The sequence below is a fragment of the Bos indicus genome, chromosome 6 (genome assembly GCF_029378745.1).
Source record: "Bos indicus isolate NIAB-ARS_2022 breed Sahiwal x Tharparkar chromosome 6, NIAB-ARS_B.indTharparkar_mat_pri_1.0, whole genome shotgun sequence".
In the NCBI taxonomy this organism is placed as follows: domain Eukaryota; kingdom Metazoa; phylum Chordata; class Mammalia; order Artiodactyla; family Bovidae; genus Bos; species Bos indicus.
In genome coordinates this window covers 40,883,895-40,899,056 of record NC_091765.1, presented here as the reverse complement: position 1 = coordinate 40,899,056, position 15,162 = coordinate 40,883,895, and the positions used below count along the sequence as shown (strand labels likewise).

General features: G+C 38.4%; 1 protein-coding gene across 2 annotated transcripts in view; it reads right to left on the bottom strand.

Moving 5' to 3' along the window:
* SLIT2 (slit guidance ligand 2) overlaps window positions 1–15,162 on the bottom strand; it is a 407,371-nt gene that overhangs the window by 13,877 nt on the left and 378,332 nt on the right. For both annotated transcript variants that reach the window (XM_070791218.1, XM_070791219.1), the window contains 3 exons: window positions 14,135–14,272; window positions 13,789–14,029; window positions 11,407–11,537 (listed from right to left, as the gene is read on the bottom strand). In XM_070791218.1, coding sequence (XP_070647319.1) covers window positions 11,407–11,537; window positions 13,789–14,029; window positions 14,135–14,272 — 510 coding nt within the window. The remainder of the gene's footprint in view (window positions 1–11,406; window positions 11,538–13,788; window positions 14,030–14,134; window positions 14,273–15,162) is intronic.

Here is a 15,162-nt window from a genome sequence, read left to right as displayed (position 1 = left end):
AATTGAAAATATACCCTCATTTTATTTGCAATTTTCAGAAGATTTTCCATCAAACGAGATTACTATGAAGATGATTCTCAGTGGAGAGGTGGGAATAGCAGATTAATTGGAATGCTTAACATAGTCATATCTAGAGAATCTAGTGATGATAATGGTTCTCCAGTTTCTCTTCTATAACTTTTAAGGGTCAGGTCTAACAATCATTACTGCCACCTTCTAAAAACTTTGAGAGGGCTTATGGAAATACATAAAATGGACAAAACCAAAGAGATTAAAAATTTTAGGTAAACAGAACATGACAACTGAAAATGAAGTTAGGTGCAATTAGTAAGTAGGTGCTATAAGGTTTAAAGGTGATTGTTAATCTAGTACAAGTGTTATATCAGGCCAATGAAACAGGGGACAAACAAAGAAAAAAATAGGATTGATAGTGAAAATTAAAGAGCGAATATTTGAGATATTGATTGGAAAGACTGGAAAAATGGTTCAAAAAGAGAAATATGGGAACATATAATAGGAAGACTGGGAATACCTAATACTCCCCAAGCAAGCATGCATGCGTGCTCAGTCACTCAGTTGTGTCCGACTCTCTGGGACCCCATGGACTGTCGCCCACCAGGCTCCTCTGTCCATGGGATTCCCCAGGCAAGAATACTGGGGTGGGTTGCCATTTCCTCCTCTAGGGGATCTTCCCGAACCAGAGATTGAACCTGCGTCTACTGTGGCTTCTGCATTGGCAGGTGGATTCTTTATCACTGAGCCACCAGGGAAGCCCTCCCTAAGCAAAATGATTGCTTAAATTTCCAGGCACTGATACTTAAATTTGCAAATAGGTCAAGCCTGGAAAATAATGAAAAAAATGTATTAACATTTCTGTATCGTTCTTATCACAGGAGTCTAATCATATTCCATTGTTTGCCAGCATAGACCAAAATGCTTTTTGTGATCTAACAATATAAACCATAATGCACAGCTGTGAAAACACTTGATGTTCTCTGGTCTTAAGTAGTTAAAAGTGTCCACATGTATGGGGATTTTGATAACCTGTTTCAGATACCATCTTAAAAAAAATAAATGTTAGATGTGCCAAACAATTTTTTTGCCCCATACCCATTTAATTATCCCAACAAATGACACCACTAAAATCAACAGAGATAATATACAAGGAATACGGGTGTGCTTGCTTTCCCTTGTGGCTCAGCTGGTAAAGAATCCACCTGCAATGCGGGAGACCCAGGTTCGATCCCTGGTTTGGGAAGATCCCCTGGAGAAGGGAAAGACTACTCAGTCCAGTATTCTGGCCTAGAGAATTCCATGGACTGTATAGTTCATGGGGTTGCAAAGAGTGGGACATGACTGAGCAAATGTCACTACATTTCCAACTACAGGTGTGCTAAGTCGCATCTGACTCTGGGACCCCATAGACTGTAGCCTGCCAGGCTTCTCCGTCCATGGAATTCTCCAGTCAACAGCACTGGAGTGGGTTGCCATTTGCTCCTGCAGGGGATATCCCGGACCCAGGGATCGAACCCATGTCTCCTTCATCTCCACTAGTGATCAGCAGATTCTTTACCACTGAGCCATCCAGAAAGTCCAATATACAAAGAAAATACTTTCTAAATAAAGCTACATACCAACTGTTAGTGGTCTTAAATATGACTCTTCAAAAGGCATATGCTAAATAGTAATAGCAACTACTAGTTAAACATACAGATTTTGGAGGCAGATAAACTTGGATTTGAATTCTGGTCTTGCATTTATTAAATGTTTAACTTTAGATAAGTTACTTGCTGCTGCTGCTGCTGCTGCTGCTGCTAAGTCACTTTAGTAGTGTCCAACTCTGTGCGACCCCATAGTGCTAATAAACTTCAGTCATCTCTTCAGTAAATGTTAGCAAATATTCCCCCTTCCTATGCTTAAACTGAGGTCTATCCCTGTGAAATATTTTTTTTTGCTTTAATGCAGAGCAAAACATCTAGCCTACAGAAAGTGCAAAGTTAAATGGTATGCATTGGTATTACCATCTGCATCACCATTATCATCATCATTATATAAATAATTGGATACTATTTCAGAATCTTCTTCAAGAGGAAATTAAGTTAGCTCAGCTTTATTTTTAACATTAACTGTTTGACGACACTAAAGATTGGTAGAAATATAATAACACAAGCAAACAATGCAAGCACTATTGTTCAGTCGCTTATTCGTGTCCAACTCTTTGCGACTTCATGGACTGCAGCACGTCAGGCTTCCCTGTCCTTCACCATCTCCTGGAGCTTGCTCAAACTCATGTCCATTGAGTTGGGGATGCCACCCAACCATCTCCTCCTCTGTTGTCCCCTTCTCCTTCTGCCTTCAATTTTTCTCAGCATCAGGGTCTTTTCAAATGAGTCAGTTCTTTGCATCAGGTGGCCAAAGTATTGGAGCTTCAGTTTCAGGATCAGCACTTCCAGCGAATATTCAGCGTTGATTTCCTTTAGAATTGACTGGTTTGATCTCCTTGCTGTCCAAGGGACTCTCAAGAGTCTTCTCCAACACCACAGTTTGAAAGTATCAACTCTTTGGCCCTCAGCGTTCTTTATTAAGGTCCAACTCTCACATCCATACATGACTACTGGAAAAATCATAGCTTTCACTATATGGACCTTTGTCAGCAAAGTATATGGATCTTTGTTGGCAAAGTAATGTCTCTGTTTTTTAATACACTGTCCAGGCTGGTCATAGCTTTTCTTCCAAGGAGCAAGTATCTTTTTATTTCATGGCTGCAGTCACCATCTGCAGTGATTTTGGAGCCCAAGGAAAAAAAGTCTGTCACTGTTTCCATTGTTTTCCCATCTATTTGCCATGAAGGGATGGGACCAGATGCCAATGTCTTTGTTTTCTGAACGCTGAGTTTTAAGCCAGCTTTTTCACTCTCCCTTTCACTTTCATCAAGAGGCTCTTTAGTTCCTCTTCACTTTCTGCCATAAGGGTGGCAGAAGTCTGCATAACTGAAGTTACTGATATTTCTCCTGGCAATCTTGATTCCAGCTTGTGCTTCATCCAGCCCGGCATTTCTCATGATGTACTTGGCATATAAGTCAAATAAGCAGGGTGACGATATACAGCCTTGATGTACTCCTTTCCCAATTTTGAACCAGTTCTTTGCTCCATGTTTGGTTCTAACTGTTTTTTCTTAACCTGCATATAGGTTTTGCAGGAGGCAGGAATGGTGGTCTGGTATTCCCATCTCTAAGAATTTTCTACAGTTTGTTGTGATCCATACAGTCAAAGGATTTAGCAAAGTCAATGTACCAGAAGTTTTTCTGTAATTCTCTTGCTTTTTTTATGATCCAGGCACTGCTGCTGCTGCTGCTAAGTTGCTTCAGTCGTGGTACATGTTCTCAACAGTAGTAAGCTTTTTAAGAAAAATTTTTGTTGCAGTATAGCTGATTTACAATGTTGTGTTAGTAACAAGGCTTTAATAGATGATTTCTCTCCCAACTAGCCCAGGAATGAAATTCTATGGAAAATAATCTTCTATGATGGTTGCACAACTTGTATTTAGTAAAAATCACTGAACTGGAGAAAATATGTAATAAACTTATAATGAAAGCTGAAGATTATGAAAATGCATATGAGGTATATAGATGTGAAACTTGTTTTTTGATCCTATTTTCCCATTTATAAGTGAAATTCAGAGTGACTACATTTTTCTCTTCCCAAAGGCTTTCAATGTCTAATCTGATGATTCCAGAACTTAGTAAGAGTTCTGAACTTAATCCCATCTGTATTTCCTAGGAATTAAGTGAGGCTTTGCCAAGCTTTTAAACAGATAAGTACTGTGAAATTAATATTTTTAAGTTCTTTGGTTTTAAGATGATATTCTGTGGATGGAGCCTGAAGAGAATATGGCCAAGCTAAGAGTATTCAAAATTAGTGTTTCATGCTGTTTCCTTAAGCCAGAGATCTGGGGTTTGCCCAGGAGTTCTTTATTATCTATATACCCTTTTAAAATAAAAACAGTGATCGACACACCAGTTGTTGCAGAATAAAACTGAGCCATCATTGATTTTGCAGTCTATCATGGTCATCTCATACCTATCCACTTGCAATGTGTAACATCCTTCTGGGTCCTGTAAGTATTGGCAAACACTCTCACTTCTCCCTAGGGTACTATACATTCCACGACTCACAAAAGTCGCAAGTGAACCACTTAACAGTAAACCTTTCCACTGGGAACATAAATTGCATTTACTACCGTTATTATGTAATTCAGTTTTACTATACTCATCTGTTACCTGAGATTCGTTTTCTTGTGTTTCTAAATGGATGTGTGAAAGTTGTTACTCAATTGTCTCGTGCTTTGCTACAGAGTTTAAAAACTTGGGGCTTAAAAGAAGAGGGGCCTTAAATTGTCTTTGATTGCCTTTATATCTGCAGGACACATTAACAATGACAATATTTCTTTCTCCATGGTAAATCTTAAGGTATTTCAGTAGTGAAGATAAATATTTCACTTCCTTCGCTTATGTCAACCCCTGCTTTTTGCTTTAAAAATTTTAAAGTATTTGTTGACATACTCTGTGCAGTGGAATAGGAATGAGAAACCAGACAAATTCAACTGGCCATCTCATTTTGGTATCTCTGGGCTAAAGATGCTTCATCTGTGAAGTAAGAATGCTAATAAAAAATTTCCCTGCCCAATTGTTTAAGTGGAAAGAAATGGGATGCCAAATGGGAATAAATGTATTTATGTACTTGCATAAGAGCTTTCAGAAGGAGTTTTTACAAAATAATTTATCAAGTAAATGTATTTTGGAGCAAATTCCAGATCTTCCTCAACTTACAACTGAAGAATACACTCACTGTAAATTGAAAGTATGGTTAAGTTGAAAATATACTTAATACACCTAATCTACTGAACATCATAAGCCTAGCCTGCCTTAAGCATGCTCAGAACACTTATACTGGCTTACAGTTGGCCAAAATCATCTAACACAAAATCTATTTGATAATAAAGTATTGACTATCTCATATAATTTACTGAATATTGGATTGAAAGTAGAAAAGCAGAGTAGGATAGTTGTAAGTATATTGGTTGTTTACACTGGTGGCTGACTGGGAGCCCATGCTTGCTGTTACTGTCCAGCATCACAAGAGAGTATCATACCACATATAGCTAGCCTGCGAAAAGATCAAAATTCAAACCTTTAAGTATGGTTTCTACTGAATGCATATTGCTTTTCCACCATCATAAAGCTGAAAAATCATTAAGTGGAACCATCATAGGTTGGGGACTGTATGTATGTAATTTAAATGAAAATGCTCTAAAAATAGAGAGAAACTTTACATTTGAACGTAAGGTAGGAGTCACATGTAAAACAACAGTATTTGCACCTGAGTCCTTATTCTTCAGCATCAGTGTATCCGAACATGAAGAGTATCCATAAACCTCAGCATTACCAATTATCCTACTCTGCCTAGACTAGGCACTTTAGGTTAGTTACTTCCAAGTCTCCCCATGAAATGGAAGTGCAAATTGTTCCAAGTTACAAAGCTGATAAAAAGTGGTGCCTTCCCATATAGCATGTCAAGCACTGCTGAGTTATTTACCTTGGAAAGAAGACTATATAAAGTCTATCTACTGTCTGTCTTTCCAATGATATTCTTTTTGTCTTAATGTAAGCCTGTATGTTGCATAACCCAGAGGCTGTGTAGCTAAGCAAGCCTAACAGTCTGCAGAGGCAAGTCCTCTGACGTTGTGCAGGTTCCCTGAATACTGAAACTGATGAAGGCATGGCCTGGTCCTGTGTTTTTGTAATGTGTACATCTGATTTCCTAATTTTTAAATAGTAATGACTATGTCTTCAAAGAAGCTGTCTGGTTTGGAAAATGACATTAATTTGAATCTAAAGAAAGAAGCAGACAGTTGTGATTAACATTTTTTTTTTTTAAGTTTCTGCCTATCTAGATGAAAAGAAGGTCTTTTGAAGGGCAAGTGATTATCAGCCTACTTGAGAAAATAGTGTTACTCTGTCCCTGTCTGAGGGACTCCTGCTGATGCTGGCTTCAAGTTTGGGCTGTCATTCATTCATTCATAGCACTATTAATAAGTCCCTCTTTATGCTATTCTCTAAGCATTCTAACAATTAGGCCTGCATGCCATATTCTACATCCACCCATTTGTTGGGCTGCTTACGGCCTCTTTGTTGCTGCTGATCAGCTCTCTTAGCAGGGTGCAGGCTAATATTTAATAACTGGCTCTCTGAAAAACAGAATGAGTCTGGAATTGTAGCATCTGGTGATTACTGTGGTGGAAAATATTCCCAACAAGGCTGACATCAACTATGAAGTCTTGAAACCTGGACAAGAGGAGCAATGCACACCATCAGCTCTCAGAACTCAGCTCAGATGTATTACTTTCACACAAGTGGTTTTCACGTTGTGGTGCCTGGTCAGATGCAAACGAAAAGAAAACTGAGGCTCACCTGGGATCAGAATCACAAACTAGAGGGCGGAGCCCAGTACTCTGCATTTTAACATACCTTCCAGGTGACTGCAGTGCAGGCTATGTGAAAACAATTGCCCCACACACCCGTGCACGCATGCAGGCCCTGTTAACAGTACACACGTCTACGGAAATCATGTAAGAAATACAGTGAGGAAGTGAACACCACTTTCGTTCTACTGGAAAAGAAACCAGTACTACATTCTGGTTTTCTTAAACACACTTACAACTTGTCAAGTACTACCTCTAAACGTATTTCCATGAAATAATGGTTCTCATGTCGATTCATTTGGGACAATAATTGACATCTAAGATCAAAAATTTTAAACCCCAAATACACTACAATAGAAATAATATTAATGGATGCCCATTTCCCCTAATTCAACAGATTTCATTTTACTAAAATAAACAAAATCCATTCCCATTAATGTAGAAAATTAACTAGGTAATTGAAACAATGCGCCTGGTGTACAAAATTATTCCCATATGTGATGCTCCAAGAGCACATTAAACAATGCATAATTTGGGAAACAAAGTCTTACCAAGGTATATTTCATATAACATAAAATCATGCAATTAACTGAACTCAAATTCTCCGAGGTAAGGATATGTAAAAACATTCCCTTTTAAAACATTGTATAACGTATATTTAATAAAGTTATATAAAGTGGAAACACATCAAGATTTGAAAATTTAATTCAACCAAAGAAAATATTTATTAAGCCCCTTAGGTGAAAGCTGATGGCAACAGTATTATTGATGGGCTTTGCTGTAATGATGGAGATGTGGCACTTTTTATCAGAGTGCATATTCTTAGAAGGTCTGAGCAAGGACAGAGGCATTTAAATAAACGTTAGAAAATTAGTAGGACCAGAAATAGGACTTTGGACAAATTTCAAGTTGAAGGTGAAAGAAAGAAAGAGATTAAGAATAATTCATTACACCTACAATGACCAAGAAGATGGTGATGCCTCTCAATGAAATTAGGAATGTACCAGGGTGAAGCAAAGGAAATGAAGTTAGTTCTGGACATTCTGAACTTATGATCCCAACAGCTATCATCACTTATTATTTGGTATGCATTATAAATACTTCACATGTATCAAATCATAAAATTTTTACTACAGTCCTACAAAGATGAAACTATGATTTATTATCTCCATTTATCAGGTGAGGACCAGAATTTGACCAAGACACACAGTTAATAGCAAATCTGGGACTTGAATCAAGGCAGACTGTCTTTAGAATACCTGTTCTTTTCCATTACTTCAATCTTGGTTTTGAGTTGTAATGATATTCAAATGGTTCAAAAATCAGAATTTTATATCAAATTGTACTTATACACCAGTTGTGACTCCATCACATTCTTTCCTCTCTATCCCTAATTTTTTCTTTATGAAAGTACATGAAAATAAAAACACAAAGACACTCCTCTCTACCTTACTTTGTTTTGACACAGCTCTCTACACTTTTTTCTTTTGAACTGAGCAACAGACCTTGGAAATTTTTCAATATCCTACATAGAGAACTTTCTCATCCTCTCTTTCCCTCCCTTATTCCTTTTTCCTTTTATAGTATATTCCATTGTGTGGCTGCCCACAGAAACTTGGGTTGTTTCCTAACTTTTGTTTTTAGAACCAACACGACAGTGAATTACCTTGTGCATACATCATTTCTATGTGTCTAGGTATATCTTTGGGATAAATTCCCAGAAGTGGGAAAGCTATTTCCAAATTGCCCTTCACAGAAATTAAAAACATGATATACTTCTAGAGTTAATATCTGAGGATAGAGGATGCACTTTTAACTCTTGCTGCACTCCAGAAATAGACACCAGAAAGATTTTCCTCTATTGTTAGAAGGGAGATGATAATGAAGATAAAGTAAGGTAAGAGTGAGGACAGAGCTAAGTGTAGAATCAAATCCTCAAAGAGACTTTATGGGGTACGTACTATATTATTACTTACAGATATGAATTCTAAAGCACAGAAAAATTAATATTATGAATTCTGAAGAACAGAAAAATTAAATACCTTGCTACAGTTTATATATAGTAATTGAACAAGCCTAGATCTGAACACGTCTTAGTCACTATGATTTAGTTCAGTTCAGTTCAGTCGCTCAGTCATGTCTAACTCTTTGTGACCCCATGGACTGTAGCACGCCAGGCTTCTCTGCCCATTACCAGCTCCTGGAGCTTACTCAAATTCATGTCCATTGAGTCGGTGATGCCATCCAGCCATCTCATCCTCTGTTGTCCCCTTCTCCTCCTGCCCCCAATCCCTCCCAGCATCACTTTTCCAATGAGTCAACTCTTCGCAAGAGGTGGCCAAAGTACTGGAGTTTCAGCTTTAGCATCATTCCTTCCAAAGAAATCCCAGGGCTGATCTCCTTCAGAATGGACTGGTTGGATCTCCTTGCAGTCCAAGGGACTCTCAAGAGTCTTCTCCAGCACCACAGTTCAAAAGCATCAATTCTTAGGCGCTCAGCTTTCTTTATAGTCCAACTCTCACACTATGATTATTACTCGTCAAAGACTAGATTCTCCTAAGGTGTTGAAATAATTTAATGTTGTTAATAGTGTCTATGTCACAGGAACTTTTTCCAACTTATTTGGAATACTACTATATTCATATATATATATGTACATTATCTATATAAATAAATCAATAAATCAATCTATGTATGATCTCTCTATTCAAATTCTTGGTGACTGTTGCTTCTTTTCTTTTACTTAAAAATAATGCAATAACCTTTGTTGATTGTTTTGACATAAACTTAAGAGCAAGAAATAAACAAATGTTATGTTTTCCTTGGCCCTCATAACAGATGTCTCTATTAGATGATCTTCAAGCAGAAACCTCTACTTCTGGTTCATAACAAAAAGTGTGTGATATGATACTATTCTTTTTTTATAGATGTTACAAGGTATACTCCATTGTTAAGCAAAAATAGTAATGAACATAAACTCATAATAAGCTCTTTAGAGTAAGTCCTCATTTGGATATAATCGCTTGGGTTTTTACAACTCATCTAGAAGCATTTTAAGTATATTTTATGTGAACACTAGCTTTAATAAGCCAACTCCAAGAACTTTTACTATAGTTTCTGAGAGTTCGATGCTGTTTCATTGCATAAAATAAGACATACAAAACACCAAAAATGAACCATAAAATCAATATTCTGAAATCTTTTTAGGAGCTGAAACAAATTGAGGCTATAAAATTTAAGACCTAGCAGCATTGAAAATATTGGCACTAATTCACCACCATTTAGAGATGAAGTAACTATTGTAATCTACTTGGAAACCAATAATTATGTTTGTTTCCAGGCTCTAAATATTCCCAAGTGGATTAGCTTACCACGAAAAGGACTTATTGAATTCCATTCATGGCTACAATTGGCATTTAATTTCCCAGAACCATTGTGAAAGATTAAATAACATGTGAAGCACATGGAAAATATATAAGCATGATGTCAGTAACACAGAGAACAGTATCTCCATTTTTTGTCTCAGTCAATGCCCACAAACTTGGTGCCCAGTGTGTTTGGTTTACAAATGTGTTTTGTTTGCCACAAATGGCATTTAAAAAATGTGAATCATATTTAAGGAAGGAAAACTTTATATTTAAAGTGTCAATTTTTTTCTTGAAAAATCAGAAGTTCTGCCAAAACCTGGGTCCACATTTTCACATGGCAGCATTCAGGGAGACCTGAGTAGAAGAGGTCTAGTCCTGTTTTGACAAAGATTTGCTTTTAGTTTACTCTGCTTACAACCATTCCTATTATGGTGCCAACACCAAGGCTATTTGTAACCCAGAAATGCTTCTCTAAAAAGTTAGAATCTTTTCAAGAATAAAAGAATGAGAGCACATATCATTTGCTTGCAATTAGCCCACTCAATTCATTTAAGTTATCACCTGGAAAAACTGACTGCCTCTGAATTTGTGACCCTGCTCTAAATGGTGGCAGTTATTTATACATGTGAAGAAATAAATTCGATAACTAGGTAACTTGTCTGCCAAATGATTGGTGTTGAGACCCAAAGGAGGGGCTCTGAAGGTTATGCAAAAAGCGTACTTTGAGCAGTGTATCCTCCCTCATCCACATATCAGTATATTATTACCGCATTCAGTATATCATCAATTCATTATGTTATTAGAAACTTCCAAAATGAATGATACGATTATACATCTTGGAGGTGTCCATTGGCTTCTTATGTGTAAGCTTCTTAAGGGCAGGAACTTTGTTGCTGAAAGCTTAGAACTGTGCCTTGCACACATCAAGTGTTCAATAAATACAGATTGCATGAATAGTAACTTTAAATTTTTCCCTGTGCTGGGTATCCTGCATTTCTTTCTCTAGAACTACTCTCCATCCATCTTCTCCCTGCACTGAGCCCTGAGAGGCTCACGTGTGAGCTACATTACTGAGATCAGTGGGTGGTCTGATGTTTTCTGGCATCTGATTGGCCAGAGAGAAGCATGAGCAGGAGGTTGTTGGGAAATCGAGTATTTAAAACCCTGATTCCTTCCCTGAGGCTTGACAGCATTCCTCCATTGAAGGTGGAGCTGCTTCTTTCTGTCAGGCAGTCCTCTCCACAATTCCTTTTCTTAGCATTGACTTCCATAACTGCTGTCTCCCCTCTTTCCTTCAAGCCCATGGGCAGGAGCAATATTCCGAGTTACTAACTTCAGATCACTCCAGTGTCCCAAATAATCTTTGTAAATAGTCATCTAATAAATCTTTCCTCAATTATCCAGCTTGAGTATGCTATCTGTTATTGCCAGGCCTCTAATATACTTACAAAGTCTGCTGTAGTCAAATTGTTCCTTCCCTCCCCATAACACAATAATAGAAGAGAAGCAGTTCTGCATTAAGCAACTGTTTTCACCCAGTAACTGAGAGATCCTCACCTGTAAATGGCAGAAGCCGGGTGGGAGCCGGTGTCATAGCTGGCACGAACACGTCCTCGGTAGAGTTCTACAGCAATATGGTCTTTATCACCCTTATACAGGAGGATTCCACTGTCTTCATCTGTGGCGATCTGGTGGGAAGTAGCCTTGACATTAGTAGGATGAACAGTTGTTCATACACACTTCATTAAGAAGAAACAAGACTTCCTAGTGAAGAGCTTTTAGTCTAGTTTATTTCTTCTTTAAGGCTCTGAGAAAATACTAATATACACTGAAATGATTACTTGAAAGATGACCTGTTCCTGGATTACTTTGTTATAAATAACTTCATAAAGACCTTCAAAATGTTTTTCTACATTCATAAACACATGTTTACTCTCTTTCCATGCATATTAGCAATGTTAAAGCTCATGTCCAATGACATATGCAAAAATAAGGACATTACACAACTTATACTTCAGAAAATTAAAATTGAAATATATTTTCCATATCAAGTTCACAGTGCCTAATGTGAATCAAGTTTCCCCTCTTATATATTAAGCTGTATTGTCTCAGCCAACAATGATAAAATCTAATCAGGAATAAAATGATCACATTTCTTTTCTGTTAAAAAGAATAATAAGAAACACTTAATATGCTTCAATTAAAAAATAAATAAATTTTAAAAAGGAAGCCAGTCCCAAAAGAAAAAAAAAAAAAAGAAAAAGAAACTCTTAACATTACTGAATGTGCTTAGAATTTCCTTTGTGGGAGATTTTCACTTATCTGCTCTTTTTGCTCCTGTTATGGATTTTTTTTTTTTTTTATGGCATATGTGAAATGCAACTGTATTGAGCACAATGGATTTTCATGTTGCATGTTAAATTATGCAATGATTGGGGGAAATCTTTGTATTTATTCTGCTTTCTGATTTTCTCAGGGTTTTCAAGGACCAGGAAAAGTTAGGACTTAAGCCCAAACACCACTGGGTACTTCTCATAACAACTTGGGTGGAAAATGGCTGGAAATTAGGGAGGCAGGCTTTTTAAAGAACATCAGCCTGCCTTCCGGGGTCCCATTCCTCGTGACTTCTCAATATGCCTTGCCCCCTTGCTAGAGTGCCAGGGTAAAACAAATAAGGAATGGGGTCATAGGAATTTGGCTACACACATTTGAATTCAAAATATATTGAAATATCTTGCTGAACAGATAAAACAAACATGCAGCCGCAATCTGCCCTATGTAAATTTATGACCCCTAATCTAGCCTACGGAGAAGCAATGGCACCCCACTCCAGTACTCTTGCCTGGAAAATTCCATGGATGGAGGAGCCTGGAAGGCTGCAGTCCATGGGGTCGCTGAGGGTCGGACACGACTGAGAGACTTCACTTTCCCTTTTCACTTTCATGCATTGGAGAAGGAAATGGCAGCCCACTCCAGTGTTCTTGCCTGGAGAATCCCAGGGACGGGGGAGCCTGGTGGGCTGCTGTCTATGGGGTCGCACAGAGTTGGACACGACTGAAGTGACTTAGCAGCAGCAGCAATCTAGCCTAACCTTGTCTATAGGGGTCTGAATGACTTGCTCAAAGGTAAATGGTGACTTGGTGGAAAGACTTAAAATTTGAATTTGTAAATTCAAGTGGAAGCTAAATGACACTTGGCTGAATATTCTGTCAAGGTGTTTTCTGTCTCATTTGTACTCTTGTCAGCTGCATATTTCCTAAGGAAAGCTCCCCACTCCGCCCACCCTCGCAGTGTATAAAACCTGAACTGCAGAGCCACAGAAATAAATGAATCAAGTGGCATTGTGCATGTCTGCATGCTAAGTCACTTCAACTGTGTCTGACTCTTCGCGACCCTGTGGACTATAGCCTGCCGGACTTCTCTGTCCATGGGATTGTCAGGCAAGAATAATGGAGGGGTCGTCATTCCCTCCTCCAGGGGATCCTCCCCACCCAGGGATCCAACCCACATCTCTTACATACCCAGCATTGGCAGGAGGGTTCTTTCCCACTAGTGCCACATGGTAAGCCATTACCTAAGCACAAAGCAAAGATATTTTGCTGCTCTCTTTCTCAGTGTGAGTGTGTGAGTGTGTGTGTGTGTGTGTGTGAGTGTGTGTGTGTGTGTGTGTGTGAGTGTGTGTGTGTGTGTGTGTGTGTGTATTTTATGTGATCAAGTAGCGAATACAAATACCTGGTGTCCATTTAGGTTTGACAGAAAGAAATATTAGAGAGACTAACAGGAACTTTTCCCACAAGTAGCATTATCTGTCATTGTGCTATGCAGTATGTAACTGTCCGTTTAAGAAATAACATCACTCAGAAACCGCCATGCACATTTATGCTTGGAATCTGAGCTGATTTCAGATGAGATCAGCTCTTGGTAGTGGGGGAACCTTACCTGAAGAGTGATGTTTGTTTGAGGCCGGACCTTGGCGGAAGGGATCTGAAGATAAGACTCTTTGTTTACAAAATTCACACTGACCAGTTTTTCACACTTTTCTCCCTGGTAGCCAGGCAAACACTGGCATATTGGCTCATTGATCCTGATGATGCATTGAGCTCCATTCTGACAATCAAAATTATCACAGGGGCTGGTACGAGGGAGAACCATAGGTGGAGAAAATTCACAAAACAAGCCACTGAAGAATGAACAGAAAAAAATACATTGATTAGATGTTACTTAATTGCCAATATGAACTGAGTCCTATAATACTTTAAATACAAATATTCACTTGCACTTTTACCTGTAGCCTTCAGGACAGGTGCATGTGTAACCGTTCACTGCATCGGTGCAGTGGGCTCCGTTCTTACACTTGTTATCTTGGCAGTCATCGAAGTCAATGTCACAATGTTCGCCTATGTATCCTGGAGTGCAGTCACATCTGTTTGAACAAGCAGGTAAACAGTTTTAAACCTAAGTGAGCCAAAATGAGCACAACAGTTGCATTTCCTCTAGGAAACTGGTATTGCCTTTGAAAGAACATATTTAGAACAGGCTCATAAAGCCTAAACATTAACAGATGCCTGGAAAACAGTACTGATCTGCAAAGCTTTCCATGCTTTCTCACTGTGATCTCTCAGAGGAACAGCAATTTCCCCTCTCAGATGACAGTATGCCTCCACAATCCAAATAAGATTAGGCTAATTGCACCGGGGTTCATTCTTTCCTCTTCCCCTCCCTTCCTCTCTTCTTCCCTCACTCTATTTGGCTATGGTATCCTCTATTTCCAGCTAATTCATCTGAGTACTGACATGATAAAAGTGTTGTGTTGTAAAACTTATTAAGAATCTTAAGTAAATTTTTAAGAATAATTAAAATTTTTAATTTTCCAATAGAGACTGGATGCATTAGAGTAAAATATAATTTTATGAAAAGCAAACATAATAGCATTAGATATTCTCTAATTCACCATGAATCCAGACTCCTGTTAGGCCAGAATGGGGGCTGACCTAACTGGGTAGAGCAGGGAAGGTGATACTAAATTCCTGGGACCCAACCCTAGACAGCTTTTCAGACTGTTCACTTTGGTAGTGTGGGGCAGAGGGATGTGTGGCTGCACAGCTGGTGAAGAACCAGGGATAATACAGCTGAAGTTCTTTGAGCATATTGCTTCAAGCCCTGTTCTAGTCACTTTTTCATATGTGGATTCACTGAATTCTCTCCACAGTCATGTGACATTGGTGATACCATGACTCCTTGCTACAAGTGAGGAAACAAGGCACAAACTGATTAAGTGCCTTGCCCAAGGACATCCAACTTGTGTGCCACAGT